Source organism: Saccostrea cucullata, unplaced genomic scaffold, assembly GCF_032062105.1.
Source record: "Saccostrea cucullata isolate Sc308-1 unplaced genomic scaffold, CSIRO_AGI_Scuc_v1 ctg111, whole genome shotgun sequence".
NCBI classification, from domain to species: Eukaryota; Metazoa; Mollusca; class Bivalvia; order Ostreida; family Ostreidae; genus Saccostrea; species Saccostrea cuccullata.
In genome coordinates, this window is record NW_026936933.1 from 686,010 (window position 1) to 707,332 (window position 21,323).

The 21,323-nt window shown below is 31.8% G+C and overlaps 1 protein-coding gene across 1 annotated transcript; it reads left to right on the forward strand.

Annotated features, from left to right (window-relative positions):
* Positions 1-9,767: 9,767 nt before the first annotated feature.
* LOC134246902 (uncharacterized) lies at positions 9,768-21,253 on the forward strand. The gene is made up of 4 exons (XM_062729249.1): positions 9,768-10,002; positions 15,307-15,426; positions 18,227-18,329; positions 21,142-21,253. Exons 1-4 carry the CDS (start codon positions 9,768-9,770, stop codon positions 21,251-21,253), a joined length of 570 nt encoding a protein of 189 aa, XP_062585233.1.
* The last annotated feature ends 70 nt before the right edge of the window (positions 21,254-21,323 follow it).

Below are 21,323 nucleotides of genomic sequence, written 5' to 3' on the forward strand. Positions count from 1 at the left end.
CATAATTCTGTTAATTGAATTGTATCGATGATTTTTAAAAAAATATATATGTGCAATAACTGATTACACTTGAATCAAAATCACTACTTTGATTTATCATTGCATATAAATCAGTACTTACAACGTATCAGTTTTCTACAATGGCATTACATGTCAGTAATAAAATATTCAACTGTAAATTCTCATTTGCCCTATTTAATTTTATGTATACTAAAAATAATTTCTATTTGTTCTTAAAAAAATCAGGTTAGATTTCTCGTAAAACATCATCTGTCCTCTATTATATACGTTTGATTTATTTTATGATATTCCTTTTGATTCAAAAGAGATTAAAATAAGTGGTATTTACAAGAGAGTTAAAATGAGTGTTAACTTTAAAAGGAATTTAAAATTGAAGGTATCAAGGTTACGTGAGCGAACCGTAAAGAGGTAGTTAAATTTAAGTTATGAAGTTACACCGTAGTTATGGTTAACGAATCGGCAGAATGAGAAAAAACACGCCATTTAAGTACTAGTTTTCTACGTAAAATCCACTGGAGCCGGTTTAACATAAATTTACGTTTACCTTGTTGTAATAAGTTTCGTGTTTACGTACATGTACCTGTGATAAAAGAATTTTCCGTAATACACTGAATGGAGTGGGGACTAACAAGTAAGATAAAATCCAACAAGGTGGAGACCCCAAAAAGGGTACAAAACAAATAGATTAATAATTAATAATTGCCTTGTACTGTTGTGAAGTATGTATTTATTATCTTGTATTTTAAAGGCGTCGCTACACAGATAAAGTGTTTAAGCAACATTCATTTTAAAATTACATCTTTTTTGATCATGTAAGACAAATATCTTCCAGTTTTTTTCCCTGAATCTATAGCAATGTCCAAGACCTTGACATAAAGCCAAAGAATTTACGAAAGACCCCTTTTTTCGAGTTTCGAATTGAAAAGTGTAGTAATTAATCAAATTTCCTTACCATAAAAGTTGCGATGGAATAGGTATACTCTTGTCTACTTCACAAAATTAGCAATACCTTTACATGAATTATCGTATGGTTAAAAGCAAAAATTATATAAGTTCATCTTCTGGAAAGATTCGCTTTCGCTTGCAGTTGAACAAAATGGAAATAAATTTTGACAAATCATTGAAGAAAATCAAATTTATAAACAGTTCAATTGTTTTTGAAAAAAATTAAACAAAATTAATTTTCGGGTTTTAAGATACATGTATTATTACAATTGAAAAAAAAAACTAATCTTTGAAACGTTTTAATCTGATTTAAGGGGGCCGACTCGTAGCACAATTTTTCGCACATCATAGTAAAATAGAGCGTATTTACAGTAACTCTTTAAATCAACTGTTTTTACTTGATTAATAAAATTAAACAAAACTAAGAAACTACAGTTTTAAAAATGTAATTACAATTTTATATAACTGCGTTTTAACCGATTTTGCAACTGATAGGTAAGTTGGCTTCGTTAAAGTGTGTTTTTGATGTTATGATAAACTAAAAGCTTTAAAGTAAGGGGTAATAAAAATGTTATTTAATAAAAATTAATAAACATACGCTCTTGAAAATTAAAACAGAAATTTTAGAACCACTCCATTATTATTATCATTTTTTCATATAATACCTCTGTGCCCGTCATATTTTGTTGAACCCTAAAAACAGGAAAATTCACTAATTTTTGGCCTTTTGAGTTGCCCCCTCTGGTAACAAGAAGGTAGACTTTTGTGTTTCTTACATATAATGTATAATATAATATTACTCATCATATATTATAGTTTGAACAAAAATCCTATTGTAGTATTTGTATAATTTGCTTTAAAGTGCTAAAAAAAAAAACGGCACTTTTCTATATCATCTCATAGTAAATGTACTGAGTACCTATAATTTGAGACGGAACCTTATAAATACCTGGACGGTAGATTTCTCCCAGACTTCGCATGTTCATTAAAGTTGATATAAGATATACATGGCATACAAATGAACAGTTTTGCTATGGTAGTTTTCACACAATAAAACCCAAGTTGTCCCCTTAAAGTAGATTGACGTCGTAATCGTGTGCCTTTGATGTTAATTAACGTCATATTCGTAATGAAGGGGTAATAAAAATGTTACAAAAGAAAAAGTTTTGAACACATAATTTGAGATTTTCAACATAGAAATTTAATAAACTCTCCATCATATTTGATGTTTTTTCTTTAATTCCTTTGTATGCATAATAATTTATAATACTCTATAAAAATCACCGAAATTTGTAATTTTGAGATGCCCTACGGAAAAAAGGTGATAAACTTTGGTGGTTCGTACATATAATGAACACTTTATTATTACTCATTATATATTATAGTATGAGTAAAACATCTATTGTAGTATTTGTGTAAATTGCTTTAAAGTACGAAAAAATAAGCACTTTCCCATATAATTCTAAACCGAATGTACCTGTATTTTGAGATGGTCCCGGGCGATGGATTGTCCACAAACTTAACATGTACACTGAAGTCAATGTAAGTTATAACACAACAACCTGCAAGATTTAAAGAGGGACACCGATGAAGAAAAATATATTTATGTTCCTCTGCTATTATGCAAGACCGAAGCCAAGTCAACAGAGCTAGTTTTTTTTGATGGATTAAAATTAAAATAACAACAGTAATGAAAGTGAAAAATTGTCATTCATTGAAGTAAATAACGCAAAACAAAATATAAACATACTATAAGGGGGTCAGAGAAGACTAGAAAAACTTCGTAAAAATACAAAAATCTTTGGTATCATATTATGCAATCTGAACCCCTAAAATTAAATATATCATTAAGCAGGCACTGATATGCCTGTCGTCAAAAAAGGGTGGGATAAAAGAAAATAAACGCTAAACAAATTAATATGAAGAATTATCGACAAAAAAACGACGTCATCATTCTAATAGTACATTCTAAAACTAAAAAATAACAACTTTCGATAGAAGTTAAACCATGTATTAAAGTATGCGGTGTAAAGTTGAACGTTTGCATCGTTTTTGTTACGAACAACAGAGGAAAGACCATGATCATGAAATAAAAACATTGTCTTCTTTCATTATACGAATTTATTTAAAAATGTATATCAGTATTGCATACCTTATTTTCTAGCTTTATTTGCGCATGAATTACATATGATATTCATGCTAAATGCATTTGAACACCGACTTCTTGTGTTTGTTGACAGGAATTCTCGTTACGTTTCACTTTCATTCTGCTAATCAATACTGATTAACAGTTATTTAAGAAATAAACAATGTTATTCAGTGAACATGGAGTTATGAAAAGCAAATGCTCTGCTGGCATATTCTTTAGCGCGCATCATGGAAAATATGCCAGCAGAGCTATTACTATTCATAATGCCATGTTCACTTAATAATCGTTGTTTATTACTTATATTTGCATTCTTTGATTTTTCAAGAATATCAGAGGAAATTCTGACTTTCATTAGGACGGCGCTTCTTGTCTTTAGTAAAGATAAATATACGGCTTTAAAATCAGCACACCTGATCAGTGTTCCTTTTCTCTTATAAATCACAAACTATTTATTACCGTTTTCCTTGGAAGACGGTATAGTATAGTTGAAGTTTTTTACAGTCTCCGGACTATGCACTTCCTCTCTTTTGTGATTGGTAGAAATTGCATGATGAGAAAATTTTCAATTATTTCATTGGTTGAAATGCTGTTCAAGGCAAAGGAGATAACTTTCTGATGATCTAATTTTCGTACGACTTAACAATTTTGCAAGATTTCCAATCTTAAAAAAATGACAAAACGAACAGCAAAATCAGCAGGAATTAATTTTTAATAACATGGTATTTTTTAAAGCAATAAATAAAAAGGTCTCTTTAGTTTCATTTTAAATAAAATTTGATTTTTTATAGCTTGCAGGCCTTACAATTTGTTATTATTCTTTTCTCTTTTCTTGTTTGAAGAACAGCCGAGGTTTGCCGAAAGCTCTCGGCCAGTCAAAGTTTACGGAGATGACTGAGCGACAACCATGGTAGGGCTAATGCCAGTAAAAAGCTAATGTAGAAATACAAAATTCAAAAGAATTATACGGCCTGATAGGTGTAGATCAGTTTACTGTTTAAGATTGTTGCTAAAGACGGTAAGCTTTTTTGAAAAGCCCTACTTGTAAAGTATTTCCCACTCAAACACTGTTATTTGGATACAAGCAGTGACGTCATCACATTCTCTTAATTTTTTTTATGCAGTTGTGACGTCATCGATCAACGTTTTTGAAACCCTCTGACAAAAATCAATAATCTAAAACTATGAAGAAAAATGAGAATGCTGTATTATGATTATTACATGTACTCCAGAATGCTTTTCTATGATTTTTTTTTTAGCTTTTCTATTTAATTTTAATAGCTGAAATCATTCTTGAAGATATACTAGTTAAAGAAATTTCTCTTTCTGAATATTACCCAATTGTGAAGAGTAATCGTTCTTTGAATAAATATGCATGATATGAAATTAAAATTTATGGGAGTTTTCTACAATTTTTAAAAAGTTTTATTGTACAATAAATGCATTGACCAAAATTAATTTTTTAAAGATAAAAATCAGCAATTTAAGATATTCGGAATTTCTTTTGTTTTTTTAAAGATTATTTTTAAAAACTTGTATTTATTCCTTTTACGTAACATTTCATATAAATACTTCTCAACACGTTATATAAGTGTAGTAGAGCTTGTTCTACACGAGTGTGATAAAGCAATTGCACTCATAGTAGAAGCAGTTGCGTCTAGAGTCCTATGAACGCAGTTGATGACTACATGTTCATAGTGAGAGAGAGCAGTGAATATGCAAATATAACGCCATGGGTTTGGTATTTAACCTCCGTGACAAATACATAAATACATATTATACCAATTATTTACATGTCTTAGTTCTTTTCTACCACCTTAAAGACATACACAACGTACCTTACCTACTGATGATTTTTCAAGATATTCTAAATTGAAACTTATAATACCATTACATGTTCTTAGACAAAAAGTCAGCATGCATTACCAGGGGTTTTAAAAAGATATCAAATTTTAATTTTTTTGCATAAATCAACGAAAAATGTACCAAAATTACAAAACATAAATTCCAGGTTTTTTCATGAAAAATTGTTGTAGAAGAGATGTACAAATTCATATATAGACTTTAAAAATATTGCACACATGTCCTTCGTTTAGTGGAACTCTTCGACTCCAGGGAAGAACCCAATACAGTTCAAACTACGTTGCGTATGACCTTTACTCAACCTTTAAATACAGATTTTAAGAAATCCTCTCTACAATTCATTTCATAATTATAGCTAACTATGATGTCACATTGTTTATGGAAGTATAATATCTGGTTGTAAAATCTGATTGCAGCCTTAACATACCAGCGTTATTTCTGTGATACGTCTTACCATATCAATATATTAGAAACCCGGTGCCACGAGTTATGATTTTTTGTTGAAAAAGGATTAGAGATAATGAACAGTATTAAATCTCAATGTCCATAAAACAATACAAAATAGGAGCAAAGCAAACACGGACCTACGAAGCTTCAGATGTGGGATCAGGTGCCATGAAGGAGTGAGCATCCCCAGCTTATTTTTTCACTGCCGACGTGTGCTGTTTAACACGATCGGAAAATAACGGGAAAATCCGTCGTCAGTTCAGTGTTTAAATAATGGACTCACATATTAGTATGAAAAACGTCAGACAGAATTTGACTCACTGATAAATTGAAATCGCTGACTACGTCATTGTATCGACAATAGAACTTTCGAAATGATGACTTTACACAAGACTGGTGATATTCTTGTTTCATTAATCCACTTGTCTTCTACCTCGTTTTAGAAATTGTTCAAACGTAGAGCATACTCTTGATTATCGAATCAACTGAGATATATTTGCTCCGTATGTAGGTTATGAATGTGTATTGCTACATAAGTAAGGGGAGTTGATGATAGAAAAGTTAAAGTCATCATGTTTATCTTATAGATTGGTTGTTAGATTACCACTAACGTCTTTTTCAAGTAAAATATTCAAGTATGAAACAGACTATGTGGTATCTTTAATCTCAAGCTCACCAAAATATATCTAATCGACGTAGGAATGGAAATTACGACTGTTAATGGACAACGTGTCGTCAGTATGTATAAATGTCGAGTTGGAGGCCACAGCAAGCTAGTGTATTTTTCTTATCACACATAAGATTTTGTACAGATTCTGCTTCATGTGAATATTAAAATAGGTCTGCTAATAACGAAGCGTAATTGGTACCCATGGGAATTCCAACAGATTGTTGGAATAACTGGTCTGCAAGTTATTCACAAATAATTGTCAAACAGAAACTCAAGCATCTGTTTGATGTCAACTTCAGAGTACTTGTGTCTGCAATCAGAATGTGTTTTAACAAAATATTTGCAAACAGCGTTTGCACATACAACCCCTTAAGTTTTCCGTTATGCAATTTTATTTTTGATATTTTTTTTTGCATACCGTAACTTTTACGCTGACTAATTCTGATAGACGTTTTGCAGATTAATAACATTTACTATATAAATTATTCCTTTCATTGATTTGTCCTATTAGAGAAACACCGACATCTTACGAACGAACGTAACCAAAAACAGGGATCTGTCATTGTAGTCTATTGTATTCACGGTTGCTTTATTAAATTCGTCAATTTTATTGGGATTTCGATATATAAAATCTCCACAAGATACCTCAAAGCCACGTCTTGTGGTAGACGCTACCATCACGTTACAATACATTTCAATTGACATTTAAACGAACAAAGGATTCAAGAAGGGAAATAAAAGGAAAAATTTTAAAAATGTCATTCTGTGGCATGAAATAAAAAATGATAGTAAGTGCGGATCTCGTAGGGGTTGAATAGGGGAGGGGGGGTACTTTACGAAGGGCGGTCGGGACAATAAGGAGTTATGGTCTAAAACTAAATTTCAAGAAATTCTTGTTCAAAATACAATAAAATTAATATGACTTTAATACACAGGTGTTATCGCCATATTATAAATCCAGGGGGATGCCTGTTCGTAATTTGTCGGTTGATTAAGCTTCTTCTTACAAATATGTATCTTTGAAAATCTTCATATAGTTCTCACGGGTGCTAGTGGGCAGGAACCCTCCCCCCCTCCCCCTTTTACATCCCATACCCAAAGCTATTTTTTAATTTCACTGTAAAATCTCAAAGGCTTGTTGAGATATTGCTTGAAACAAAAGTGTAACAGACGGACAGAGTTATAAGACGAACGAAGAGACCGAAATTAGTATCCCAAACTCTCAAGGGGGGGGGGGGGGGGGTCGGCGCAAAAATGGAAGTTTAATGAATTGTGTTTTTGACATACTTGTAATTTAAGAAATATGAGAGCAAATTCCATATTAGCATGTCATTATAGGACCAATGCCCCCTCCCCTAATCCCTGGAATATATATAAATACGGGTCCAAAGATATTTTTTGCTCTCTTTCATTAATAATATTTACAATTTACAACATACAAAATTGATACCTGCAGTTAAAAAGTTGGAGGTGATTTAAGATGGTACGGGCATGTTTTTTTTTAAAAAAAAAGCGTAAGTTTAAGACAAAGAAAAGAACACTTTATAAAGCGCACTACCTATTTACTTAATTGCACAGATTTTATTTTTCAAGCTGTAAAACGTAACCTTTCCCCATATGAACAAGGCGCACACTACGAGTAGTTTGTATACGTTTAATCACTGACGCATGACAAACGTGTTTCCTAATCCGTCTAAAGTATTATGGTGTATTTTCTCCTATTTGTTCGCTTCTTTAAAACATTGTAGTGATTACAAAAAATTCAACATAAGCAATTTTCAAATACAAAGTGGTTAAAACGCTTTCCGTTCTATTTAAAACATATACTTATTTCTTCCGATTTTCAACTTTACATGGGTACAATCACTGGTCCCGAGAAAACTATCGAGATACGGGAAGTTAGGGAGAGTCACGTTCGTTCGACAAGATGTCAACGTCTTCTTTTCCATATCTGGCCCATCGTCTGGCGTAATTTTCAATTAATCCAGGTTGATTAAAATACAGTATGATGTGCTCTCAAAAAGAAGAATATTGCATAAAAAATCTATAAAAAGTGTCGTTTAAGGAACAACAGGACTATTTGTAGACAAGTTGTCAACTCATATTGCGGATGGTGTATATTTGTTCTAATTGTTTCCATCAGCTAAGATATGTTTACGGTTAGAAATCAAAGTTTCATACAATAATATTTTTAACTATCACAGAGGCGAGGTGTATGCAATTTGTTAAGTTGACACTAAACCTTTATGTATCTCTATATTTTTTTTAAAGTTTCTTGAATATTTAAAAATTTCTTCAACTTTTTTTAATGACTTTCAAATGTGATCAATATTGATAAAAGATAAAAAAAAACATTCCTTAAGATGAATTTTAAAAGTATTTATAATATTGTTACTTTTTAAATTAAAAAAACACACAAGAATCTGAGTACCGTTGCCACATAATTAAAACAAGAAAAATTAATTTACACAGAAAAAGAAAATTGAAATAGGACATCGTCAGGAAAGTAAAGTCTGAAGTCTGCATGGAAAGTATCCGAACAAATACTTTCGTCGTTTTGATACCTTGCTGAGTCCTTTTAGTCCACTATCTGCGAACCTGAGGGGACTATAGATTTCATCCGAGTCCATCCGTCCAGCTTTCCCTATGTTTGAACGTCAGTCTCTCTCCACCTGCTTTTCTAACATTTTTTTTAAACGCTTGCAGATATTTACCTGATTTTTAATATATACGTTTATCGTGGTGAGTTACAGATAGAGCTAGAATTTCGTTCCACTACATTGGTTTTTGATAGAATTATAGCATTTTTAATTTTTCAAAATCGGGATAACGATCTGGTGTGTTATACACTAAATTTAAGTTCCAAACGAGGTAATATCCTAAAGAGAAAAGGGGAACCCGGTAGAGGAAATGTGTTGCTTATGCTATAATCAGAATGCTTGTATCTTCAAACACGTTATATTTTAACTTGTTAATAACCTCTCGGACTTCGTTTGAGCATGTCTACACAAAATACTAAGTACAATGTCCGGTTTTATAAAATTAAAACCAAACACTGAAAATTCAGAAAAATAATGTAACTCGTTTATAAGGAAGATAAAAAAAAAATGTTTGTGGTATTGATCATTGAATCAAATGTGTTGTAATCTTGACATTAACGTCTTCATCTCAATATTAAATGATTTTTTATTACTGCAATCAACATTCCTTTGTTTCCTTTAAAAATATAAAGCATTTTTTTCTTTGTTTAAAATAACTATATTGAAAATATAACAATAATTATTTATTTTCAGTTTTGATATAGAAAGGAAATCCAAATGACAGTATAAAAACAAGAAGCTAACATGTGGAAACGATGAAAAAAGGTTTATCAACGTTTTCTACCTTTATCTACTTGTCGCGATGTGCAAATGATCATTTTTTTTCTTTTGCAATATTGGAATAATAAACTGTAATCATTTTTTGTACAACGAATTTGTAGAATCAGCGACAATATTTATTTTATGGATGGTAGGAAACGTGCTGCTTCAAAATGTAAGTACAGCAAATATTAAAAGAAAAGGTAACAAGGAAAATTCTGCTTTCAGATAACCTGACATTAACCTTTAATTTGAAAGAGATTTGTAAATTTAATGGGTAATGTTCTTTCTTTATTTTTCTCACTGATCACAACGAATGTTAAATGTTCAGGTGACAGGAAACGGAGATTCTTTGCAATGTAGGAAGTCTCTCGATACACTCGAGAATGTGCCAAATTGTCCAAAAGACAAGGAAGGATGGAATGAAAGAGCAAAACAAAAGAATTGTGAAGCTCTTTCCCATAATTGCAGCGAGTTAAAATATCACTGCGTATTAAATGAACACGGGAATGGAACTGTTGAAGTATGTGCACCACCAAGATTTTTACAAGGTCAGTTTGTCTTAGTTTAACCACTTCTGTGCCACAGGGCCGATTTTGGGCCGATCACACAGTTGCGTAGAGTGCCACGGGGCCGATTTTGGGCCGATTTTATTGAAATGAATTGTAACTCTGTATTTCTTTTACTTCTATTCAACGTAAATGATTATTAGACTTTTAAATATTTTTATTGCATAAAATTAAAGTTTTTATGGCTTATTTGTAGAATATCATGAAAATTTCAGGCAAATATATGGATAAACAAAGTAGTTTTATTCCAGCGATGACGCCATGAATTTTCGAAATAAATGAGTTGTAGCATAAAGTATCGGTATTATTACTATTGAATATGCTCAATGAACACGATTTCATTTCAAGTGTATATTTTCATTTTATTATAAATTCAGTATATTGAGGTAATACTCGTCCATTTAGCAGCAACGGTTAGAATCAACGTCATTTTACGTACATGACGTCATAATAACAAGTACGTGCAAGCCAAACCTTTAGAAAACGTTCCGAGTTTACAGATTACCACTACTCTTGAGGCATTTAGATTGATTGACTGATTGTTTAATTCCGTGATTTAATATTGTCAAGTTTATTTATTTTATTTTGTTGCATATGAACAAATTAAAATTTATTTCCTGTTTCGTTTTGTTTCCCGTGTTCGATGTATTTTTTGTAAATTTCCTAAATGCAGATTTTACATGCTGCTACTCAACTAAAAGCACCTGATAATTAAACATATTGAATAGATATTGAAAATATAACCAAAGCTAATAAATTTAAATGTTTGTTTTTGCATTAATTGTATTCCGAAATTTTAATTTTAATCAAAATTTCTTTTTTATTTGTTCCGTATTGACTTTATTTATTACATACCGGTATAACTTTCAATATTTCATTTTTTTTTAATAAAACATATGAATTCAATGTATTACAGTGAGAGGGGTAATCATGATCAGTTTGATATGACAATTTTTCTTCCAGAATTTTAATGGAAAATAAAGGATGCAATTTTTTTAAATTTCTAATGAGAAAAACACATGTATGGCAAATGAATGTGACAATCGATTTTCGAAAAAAAATTGTGTTATTTTTTTTAATTTATTTTGTTAAAATGCTATTGATCTTTCTATTTTCATTGTGTATGATATATCCTAAATATATTCCTTACACTAGTGTGTAAATTTTAACAGGAGTACAGATTATTTAGATTTTTGCTAGGGAAGTAAAAATTGCACCTCCCTCTGATGATGACTATACAAAATAAAGTTTACGTTAACAAAAAATACAAAATGTTGTCATATATTTTTTTGATTTGTCCCTTTGAATTAATTAATGCTAATCATGCATCAGGTAAATTATATCTTCGGGACTAGGTTAATATAAAACAATTATTGAAAATCTATATCTTAAACTGCAGTAGAAACTTGCCTAAAACGCAAAATGGGGGGAGGGAGAGAGAGAGAAATGAAAAACAAGAAGTAAAAACAATATATTAAAGGTGATTATTTTTGATAATTCTCACTATTGTTTTCGGCTTCAAGAAGAAAGAAAAAACGGCAAGGGGACAGCCGTCTTTCAGTTTAAAAAATTTAAACTAAATACATGTATTATATTATAGCAAATTAATATTTTTTTTAATGGGTAAAACTCGATCCATCCCCACCCCAACCCCCATCCATTAGAGTACGTACGTGCTACGAAATATGCGATTTTTTAAGATATCGACCTTTTCCTTACTTACTCGTGCGAGTTCCATTTACATCATGGTATATGTACATGTATGTAGTTGTACTTTTGAAAACATTATATCTATAGACAAATACAATTTCAGAGAGAGAGAGAGAGAGAGAGAGAGAGAGAGAGAGAGAGAGAGAGAGAGAGGAAAAAAAACACAGTTACTAAAACACTCGATTAATTTTGAAAGGTCTTTGAATACATTATTATTTAAACTTATTGAGTGCCTTTTTTTAGTGATTCTCAAGGTTGGTTTCCTCAGTTAAATTAGTATAGCATAAAGTGATTGAGCATTTTTTTTTATCTGATATTTTTTGGATAGGGTCCCTCCTCCCTGGGGGGGGGGGGGCTACATAATTGCAGCTATAGCTTTATTAAACCACCAACTCTTTTTAATTGTGTTACTATGAATACTTCTAAGAAACAAAATACGAAAAATTGTGGAATTTTGGGAAGTCTTTTTTAAATTTTACTAGGATGAGTTTATGTATGTTTAAAATATTTATTTTAAATCATAATACGATCGGTACATTTAATTAAAATTTTGTTAACGCTCGATATTCGGAAATAGGGTTGAGCCGCAAAGAACCGGGTCTAAATTAAACAATAAAATGCTTTCATTGTTTGTCATTACTGGAATTAACGGAAGCAGCTGTTGCAGAAAAAATACATAACCCGTCTAAGCGGGTTATGTAATTTTTTTTCTGCAATAGCTGCGACCGTTAATTCCAGTAATAACAAACAAAGAAAGACATTTTATTGTTTATATTTATATCTGTTTAAATAATCATTTAAAGTAGGATTAAAAATATTAATTATTGTATTATTGATGCGAACGTCTTTATATACGTTTCATTGATGGAACAGCCACTGATCAAGAAACTTTGTAAAGGCGACATGCCTACTGTAGTTCATGCAGTGATTAACACAATGGGTTTTCTAAACTAATAAAGGAGAAAATATTCAGTGGATGTAAATATAAACTAATACACTGTATATTTTTTCTTTCCTATTAAAAAATCGCAAATGGACTGGTGTAACTGAAAAATATATTAAAAGATAAATGGGCATAAAAATTCTTACCTCAATTCCAAAAAAATTAAAATTTAAAAAAAGTCCTTACTCATCTATCAAGTACTCTCCTGGTTGATACTTGTACGAAGCGTGTTGGACCGAATTATTTGCAAACCAAAATGGCAGTATAAATGGGCTAAATTTTCGATAATTTCAATTTTAGGGTTAGGAGGGCTAACAATTATAAGGAATGTTTTGTTGTGGAAATAGTGCAAGAAGATTTTAGAAAAACACGGTTTGTAATATTTTGAGATGACAGTTTTGAAAACATGGAGAAATTAATCAAACAGCGCACTTTTTTGTGCGCAATAAATATACAGTTTTGTCAATGGATGGCACTGTAGCTCTCCGGTCTGTCAATATATATTTTTTCAGAGAGCTACAGTTCTGCAACTAAATTTATGGTTAATCTATGCTTGAGTAGACCATCCGTCAAAAAATGCAGTTTTAATTTTTGTTTAATCTTGTATAAAAAGAAGCATGGAATCGGATACAAAGCTGACGGTCTACATGCAGGTAACCTAAGATGTTAAGTTTTAAAAACTATTTACGATATATGAGTCGAGTTTTTTTTTTGGGGGGGGGTGTCCCTCATTTTGAAATGTTCCGTTTAAGTTATTAAATATCTATATGTAAATAATAAAAGTAACGAAAAACCAACCTTTGGAAATACAAAGCCCACTTCAAAAGTATGAGGAGAGAGTCGTGTATTTAATAAAAAACTTAACCAAGCCCCCACCCTCTTTTCCCCTCAATTCATAGACATGTTTATACCCGGTACACAAAATATGTTTTTCAACTTTGAGCTGGTTACTTCCGAATCGTATCCTACAAAAAAATCTGAACTCGATTGCCACCGATTTCTAAAAATTGTATACAAGGACAGACTGCTGTTTGAGGCCGGATAGCGCCTTAAATGTTTTAAAAATGAAAAAAAAAATACGCTTTACCATTATTCATTTTTTTTTTCAAGTTATTACGAAAGAACATCTGTCACTGCACACGTAAAATGTAGAATTTGCATCCACTTTTGATACATGTAAATATGTAATTGTTGCATAATGCTTAAATTCTAGCAAAAAGCAATGTACATGTATATTCATTTACGTTTAATATGTACTCTATACAAAATGAAAATAAAGTAACAATACTTATAAGGGTTGAGGTAAATCATTCACAATTTACTTGGGAAAAGAATAGAGGCATACACAAAGTGAGGACTATTCTATTTCCGACTGTCAGTTTTCAAAGTTCGTACATGTCCTAGAAAACAATTATTTTCAAAAAATAGGTAATGAGAAATGTCTTTGACACATTTGATTTTTTTATTTCATGTATTTAATGGCATAAAGGTTTGGCGTGTCAGGAAGACAAAAATATCCTAACAGTATTTGAATTCTCTAAACAACAAGATATAGCAATAAAATACACGCGATTTGTTTTAGGTTTTTAATTTTCTTGATATTAAAAGGTGTTAACCTCCATATTACACGGTCTTCTTATCAGTGTAGAGTTTCAGACTAGCTAATTTATGAGTAAACGAGTTTGTTGGGGTATATTTTTATTATTATTTTTTTTTAATTCATACAGAATGCGTTCAGAGTACTTTTATTTTTAAACAATGTATTTAACTTCCGTACATTGTAAATACATACCAGTATGCAAAATGGAAAGTTTACCAATTCATATTCGGAAATAATTTTGATGGCTTTAATACATCCATTTTCCTTTACCCATACTTCACAGTAAATCAACCAAATTATCAATCAGTGCGTAAATCAATTTAAAAAATAAGGAATGGACCGCGCAGCCGTGTACGTGTTGGAGATGACGTTATCTTCAGAAGACACAATTTTTTTGAAATGTCTCTTTCTTTAAATAATAAAAAAAAACTTTGTCTCAGATCATGCGCTGAAACAGGATCTTCCTCTGTTCAAATTATACATAACGCAGGTGCGATTTACGTCATTGATACAACATAAACCCGCAATTTTTAATAACGTCACGACCATTGTAACGTCATTTACGTGTGACGTTACGTTTTTTGGCAATTCAAAAATTTACGTTGGCAGCGAAAGGGTTAAGATAACGTCAAATCTTAGGTAGAACTTTAAGAAAATTCTTATTCATGATCAATCAGTCATAATCGTTTATATATAACTTACATTACAGTTACTCTATTTAAACATTCATTGATTGAACGCCATTAATCATATATTGTTAAGTAAGTTTATATGAACCAAATATTAATCACTTATTTCCATTTGTAAAGAAACCAAACGTGTCAAATACGGTAATGCAAAAATGGGAACCAAATTCAAATGTTGGAAATTTGTTATATGATACTCAGGTGACATACAAGGTCCATGAACCTCTTGGTGTCAATTTCAAAATCACATAAATGAACTCAATATACATATATTTTAATACAGTTTTTTGTGTGTTTTGCAGCGTATTGTATATTCAATCAATGTGGTATATTTTTTTAATATATAGGCTACTGTCCTTCATTCATCACAAGTACATCTACGTTGTATGACCACTACGGTAAAAAGTGTTCGGATTTTCGCTATAATCCATGTCCAGGACGATACTCTTCAAATGAAACGTACAAATGTAAGTTTTTTCTCCATATATATATAAATACATATGATCTCCAACCTATTATCTATTTATATCATACTAATAAAATTTATCGTATAGTCATGTACATATTAAAATCAATTATTTCTAGCTTAGTTCATTTATAAGAAATGAACAATAAACATCTCGAGACATCGTTTACGCTTTTCTTGACATTTTATCTAATTTTATTGTTTGTCACCCGAAAGGTTACTAATTGGGACCTTATCATAACTTGATTAAAGCCTGTTTACAGGGAAAAAATGTTTAATTTAGGATAGACTCTGATTCTTATCCAAATTTTTCGAGTACAACCTTTTGTTTGGTTCAAAGATTATAAAACAGCGTAAACTGGCCTTAAACAGGTTATACTTGAATAATTTGCCTAATAATTAGAATCATTCCTTATAATTTAAATAAAACATTGGCAAACATTTGTGGGTGCAGAATTTCGTTGATTTCCATTAGTTCTAATTTGCCACCCAATAATACAATTAACAGTAATAACAGAAGAGATTGGAAGCGAGGGGAGTAATAACTGATAGATAGACCTAGTAGCCATGATGTTTGTTTACAACTGATAAGATCGAGTTACTGTTTGAGGTTAAAGGTATATTAATTAACGAGGCCCGATCTAGTTGAACTGCGCATACGTTTTAACGCAGCGTCGACTCAGGCACGTCATAGTACCCTTGACTGCCGTCACAATTGAACACAATAACGTCACGATTAAAATGACGTCAAATTGCGCTAAAATGCTTCGCTGATCTTGCATACCTGGTAGTTCTATAGAATGTACATGTTGAAAGCTGGTATTTCCATAATTTACATGTTTTTTAAAAATACCTTTTAATTAATAAACAACTTTGGATCATGATTTATTATGAGGTATCAATTTCTTGGTACATATGCATTAATTTTACCTTTTTTATTTCAATTTGTGAGTTAAAAAAAACAAACACTACAACCAAATGTAAACGATTTTAGTCTTTCTCCTTGAACGTGTTGAAGTGTTTATACACATGCACCCTTTTTTTTATTGAGGACTTAAATATGCATGGATTAGATTGAGTTAAAATAAATCAGTCTCTGAATCATTTAAATGCAACCCCCGATAAATATTTTTTTCTATATACATGTATTACATGATATTACGTCATTTGTCGCCTTTACCCCTCCCCCTTTTTTCCCACGTATAACGTCGCATGTTAAGAAAAAAATAAAGCATGTAGAGAAAATTATTTCAGAATGTAAGAATTATTTAGTTTTTAGAAACTAATACATTATTGCAGTTGTTTGTTGATGTTATGTTAATCCACGGCGACTTATTTCATATCTAGTCGGATAAAATAAATCCTAATTTTGTGTTTTGATATGTCCCCTTTTCACTGCAATAAAGGCTACCTCCAATTTTCTTTTCATTTTTTATGAGAAGAATGAAAATTGCATGATATATGTGAAAAACAAAACATTTCATCCTGCATTTTTTTTTTATTTTCAATTTCTTTGTTTTTTGGAGAGTTTACTATGTTATTGTGTATAAAAACACGAAAAATGGTCTATATCTTGACAGTGCCCCATTTGACTACAATAAAGGCAAGGTAACAAAATTTCATTCTAATTTTTCTTAGCATAATACATACAAAAATATTTCCAAAAATTAAAATTTTTTATCATTCCGTTTTCGTAATTTTCAACTAGATCGGGCCTCGTTAAATCTGGAATTTTTCATGAATCTCGAGGACTGGAAATGAGAGGATTGCATGGAAACAGATGATTCGACTGGTTGTCAGGGGGTGTATTACCATAGCAAACCAGATTATGCAGAAATATTTCCATTTTCATTGATTTTTCTGTGATAACTCTTTTAAAACGTAGATGTCATGATCATTTTTCTGGCATATTATATTGGGGCGAGCGCAGGTATTCCTCAAAAATACACTTGCAACATTGATCCGCCACTTCAAACAACCTCAAGTGGCGCGAGAAATTTTGATTGTGACGTCGCTTAACGTAACAGATTCCGTCACATACTACTTAGACAGTCAATTGTGTTGAAGAACGAGACTACAGGCCCAAACTCAATACAGTGTCAATTCCCCGGGGCTTCTTTCCCTACGAATAATGAAATATAATAGTTATTCATTTGCTTGTTTTTTAATTCAGCCTAAGCCCCTTTTCGAGAAAGTCTTTCTTTAAAATGATATCCTAAGTTGTTAACTTTCAGTCCAACAGTTGTCTCTCCCTTCCTAAATCGTATCACACCAAAGAGAAGAAAAGTGTCTTCTAAATACCGTACATGTTCTTATCAAATATAAAAAAAAAAACATAATATGTTCGAAAATGATTTTCAATGAGCTCACAAACATTGACACTATCTTGTCGCATTTTTTGTATCCCTAAGGGTCATACATGTATGTTAAACGTCTTTATCTCAGATCTTTAAGTAACGTCATCACCGAAAAGTTACACAGCCAGGTTCAAGGAACTATTTATCATATCTAATAGTTGCCAAAAGATTGGCTAAATCAGGCACAATGTTTTTCAATGTGGCTTAAAATGGTCGATATCAATGCACTTTGAAAATAATTTTTTTTTCAAATTGCGTTAACTTGGTCCCAAATTTAACGCATTTCGAAAAAAATCAAATGCCTACTTTTTCGAAGTGCGTTGTTACAAATGCGAAGCGCATATGTTCTTAGAAAGATAAAGCAAAGTATTTTTTTAAAATTAAGTTTGGTTATTTGTTTTTAAAAGAAAAGTTTATGTTTGAATAATAAGAGCACTATTACAGACCAAGAATGCTACCAGTTTGCAGAAAAGCAACATTTTACTACAGCAAGTGTCAATACAAAGGGAACAACTACAAAACATGTAACAGAGGAGCGGAAAGAAAGGTACTCAATTTTAAATAAATATGGGTTTATAATAGGTAAACAAGTATGAAAAAAAATTGCTTAATTAAGGCAAGGACAAATGATACCTTATCAGCTGACCTGAACCGAAGGCTCATGTAAGATTCCCTGATCAAAATTTGTCCGTCGTCTGTCGTTGTCGCTGTCGTCGTTGTAAACTTTTCACATTTTCATCTTCTTCTCAAGAACCCCTGGGCCAATTTTAACCAAACTTACCTCAAAGTATCCTTGGGTGAAGGAGATTTAAGATTAAAGTTCGTTCAAATGAAGGGTAAAGCCCTTTTGCACTAAAAATTATTGGCATCTTTCAAAAACATTTTTCTCAAGAACCATTGGGCCAGAAAAGATGAAACTCATGTGGAAGCATCCTCGGTTAGTGTAGATTCAAATTTGTTGACATCATGACCCACGGGTATAGGGCTACAATAGCTGATAAAAGTTTTACATAGGAATACATATGAAAAATCATTTTAAAATCATATTGTCAAGATCAGGAAAGCTATGGCATGTGATATTAATATGGAAACATCCTCAGTTAAGAGTTAAATTTAGTGTGTTCATGTCATGACCCTGGAGGTAAGGTGTGGCCATAATGGGCAATCAAATCTTTACATAAAAATATGTAGGAAAAATCTTTTAAACACTTCTTCTCATGTATGGCAAAACTAAACATGTATGTTTTATTGATATAGTGAAATGCTCAAGAAAAAAAATTCAAATCCCTTCTCCCCTAGCAAGTAAACTTTTCAATACTGAGCTGATTTGTGATTTTTAACTAGCCCATGTGCTCAGGTGAGCGGTGTGGCCCATGAGCCTCTTGTTTCACAAACATCTTACTTAAATATGAACAGATATGCAAATAAATATAATAGTCAATCAAATGTTGTTTCCTTAAAAATATTTGAGGGTTGATCCAAAAGTTCGTTGAATTTCCTTCTAAAATTGATCATGATTTGATGAAAGCAAACACAATGCATATTTTGATATAGAGTCATAATGCAACATTATTTGACGTTTTCACCACATTCCCATTACCAATAAGGTCACACGAGCTTTCTGAAAATGGATAGTTGTGAAACCAGGGAGATACTTCGACGTAACGTCAAGTTAGATATGTTACCTCACGTTATAGAAGCATTTCATCCTATTGTCCGATTTAAATAAGAAATTATACATACTTTTGCCCTTTTCTACATTTCTTTTCTCAAGAAAAGCCACTTCTTTGAGGTATCCTTTTTGCACCAATTTATCTTCATTTTTTACTCATGTTTGAAAAATACTCCCCCATTTTTCCATATCTTTCAATTTAAATAGCAATTTCAAGAAGAGTACGTCAGCCGACAATAGCACTTTTAATTTGTCTATAGGGGGAACAAGCACTTAAAACAGAGCCTACAAAGGGAGACACACCTTTAATGAACGTCCAATGAAGTTCTCTTTTTCTTAAATTCCTTACGCCATTAGAAAACCAGTAACTGGATGCACTATCCACAGCCTATGTCATTTATATACGCGTTTAAAATTTTGGTATTTTCACAAAACTTATGACTTGACCGAAATATGTCGTTGTCTAGCATTTTAATGATGAACAATAAATCATCGATTCTCACGCAAAGGTTTATAAAAGATCAAGCAATCGTACATTACATCATTTTCGTTTTATATACCGTAGCCCGCGTGGCGCAGTGGTTAGAGCGTCTGCTCTAGAGTCGCGAAGTAAGGAGTCAATCCTTAGGACGCGGGTTCGAATCCCACTGCGGGACGTGGAGACTGGTCCTTCGGATGAGACCGTATAAACCGAGGCCCCGTGTCGCAGTAGGTGCTGGCACGATAAAGATCCCTCACTGCTCAAAGGCCCCGAGTGCCGAGCATAGGACAAAATTTGTAGCCCTCCACCGGCAAGTGGTGTCGTCTCCATATAAGTGAAAAATTCTCGAGAGGGACGTTAAACAATATACAATCAATCAATCAATCGTTTTATATACCACATAGAGCGATTTTATCTCCATTTCACGTATTAAAAATTGAATGATAATAAACGCGTTAATGTTTCCACCGCATTTCCAAACAACTGTTTCTATGACAACAGCGACAAATTTACCATCATAACTTTTTAAAATGTTTTTATTGAAAATATTCAACGTGCCTTTATTCTCATATGTAATTTTCAACCAATTTCAATATGAATAAATAAACTATGAAGAAATTCCACGAACTTTTGGATTAACCCTCGTATATACGAGGGTTGTCCCATAAAATCGTGGACAAAGCGTTTTTCTCAAAAAGTAATGGGCGCACTAAGCTGAAATTTTCAGTAAATGTTTATTCATCATATTTAAGTGAATCATAGTGTTTTTGATTATATATATTTAAAAATAAAGATTTTATTCTGCTTGAATGTGCACAAGGTACGGTCCTACGGCGCACGGTAAAAATAGCAAGGTTATATTAGAGAAGACATAAGAATTAATTCGTAATAAAAGTTTTCAATACATAAGATTAGGATGAAAATTATCCTAATTCCATTCCTTAATCAATTCTGTCGTCTTTTTAAAAATTTCAAGGCATTTGGTTAATTTTTGGCAGTTTCCCGAGCATTTGAAATGGGAAAGTAATAAACACAATGCTCGAAAAATGGCGACTTTTTATGACGTTACGGCGCACCGGAGAGCAGTTCAGATAGATTAGGATGTTGTAATGACGCCTTAAGAGACTTTAAATGAATACAGAAGAAAGAAAATATGAAAAATATCACCAGATCTTTAGTATATAAATGAAATGAAAGTTTTCTTAGTGAAGTCTTCGTGGTCGAGTCCCCAGATAGTACAAAACATATGGACAGACTGTCATTTGTAATAGCAAAGGACGCTGTCACTGTCGACCGTCGATGTGAGATTCTCTTTTAGTTGAATGATGGTGAGAATACTGTCTGTAACTTGCTAATAAATATTCAGAAGATCGCATGAGTGTGCCACA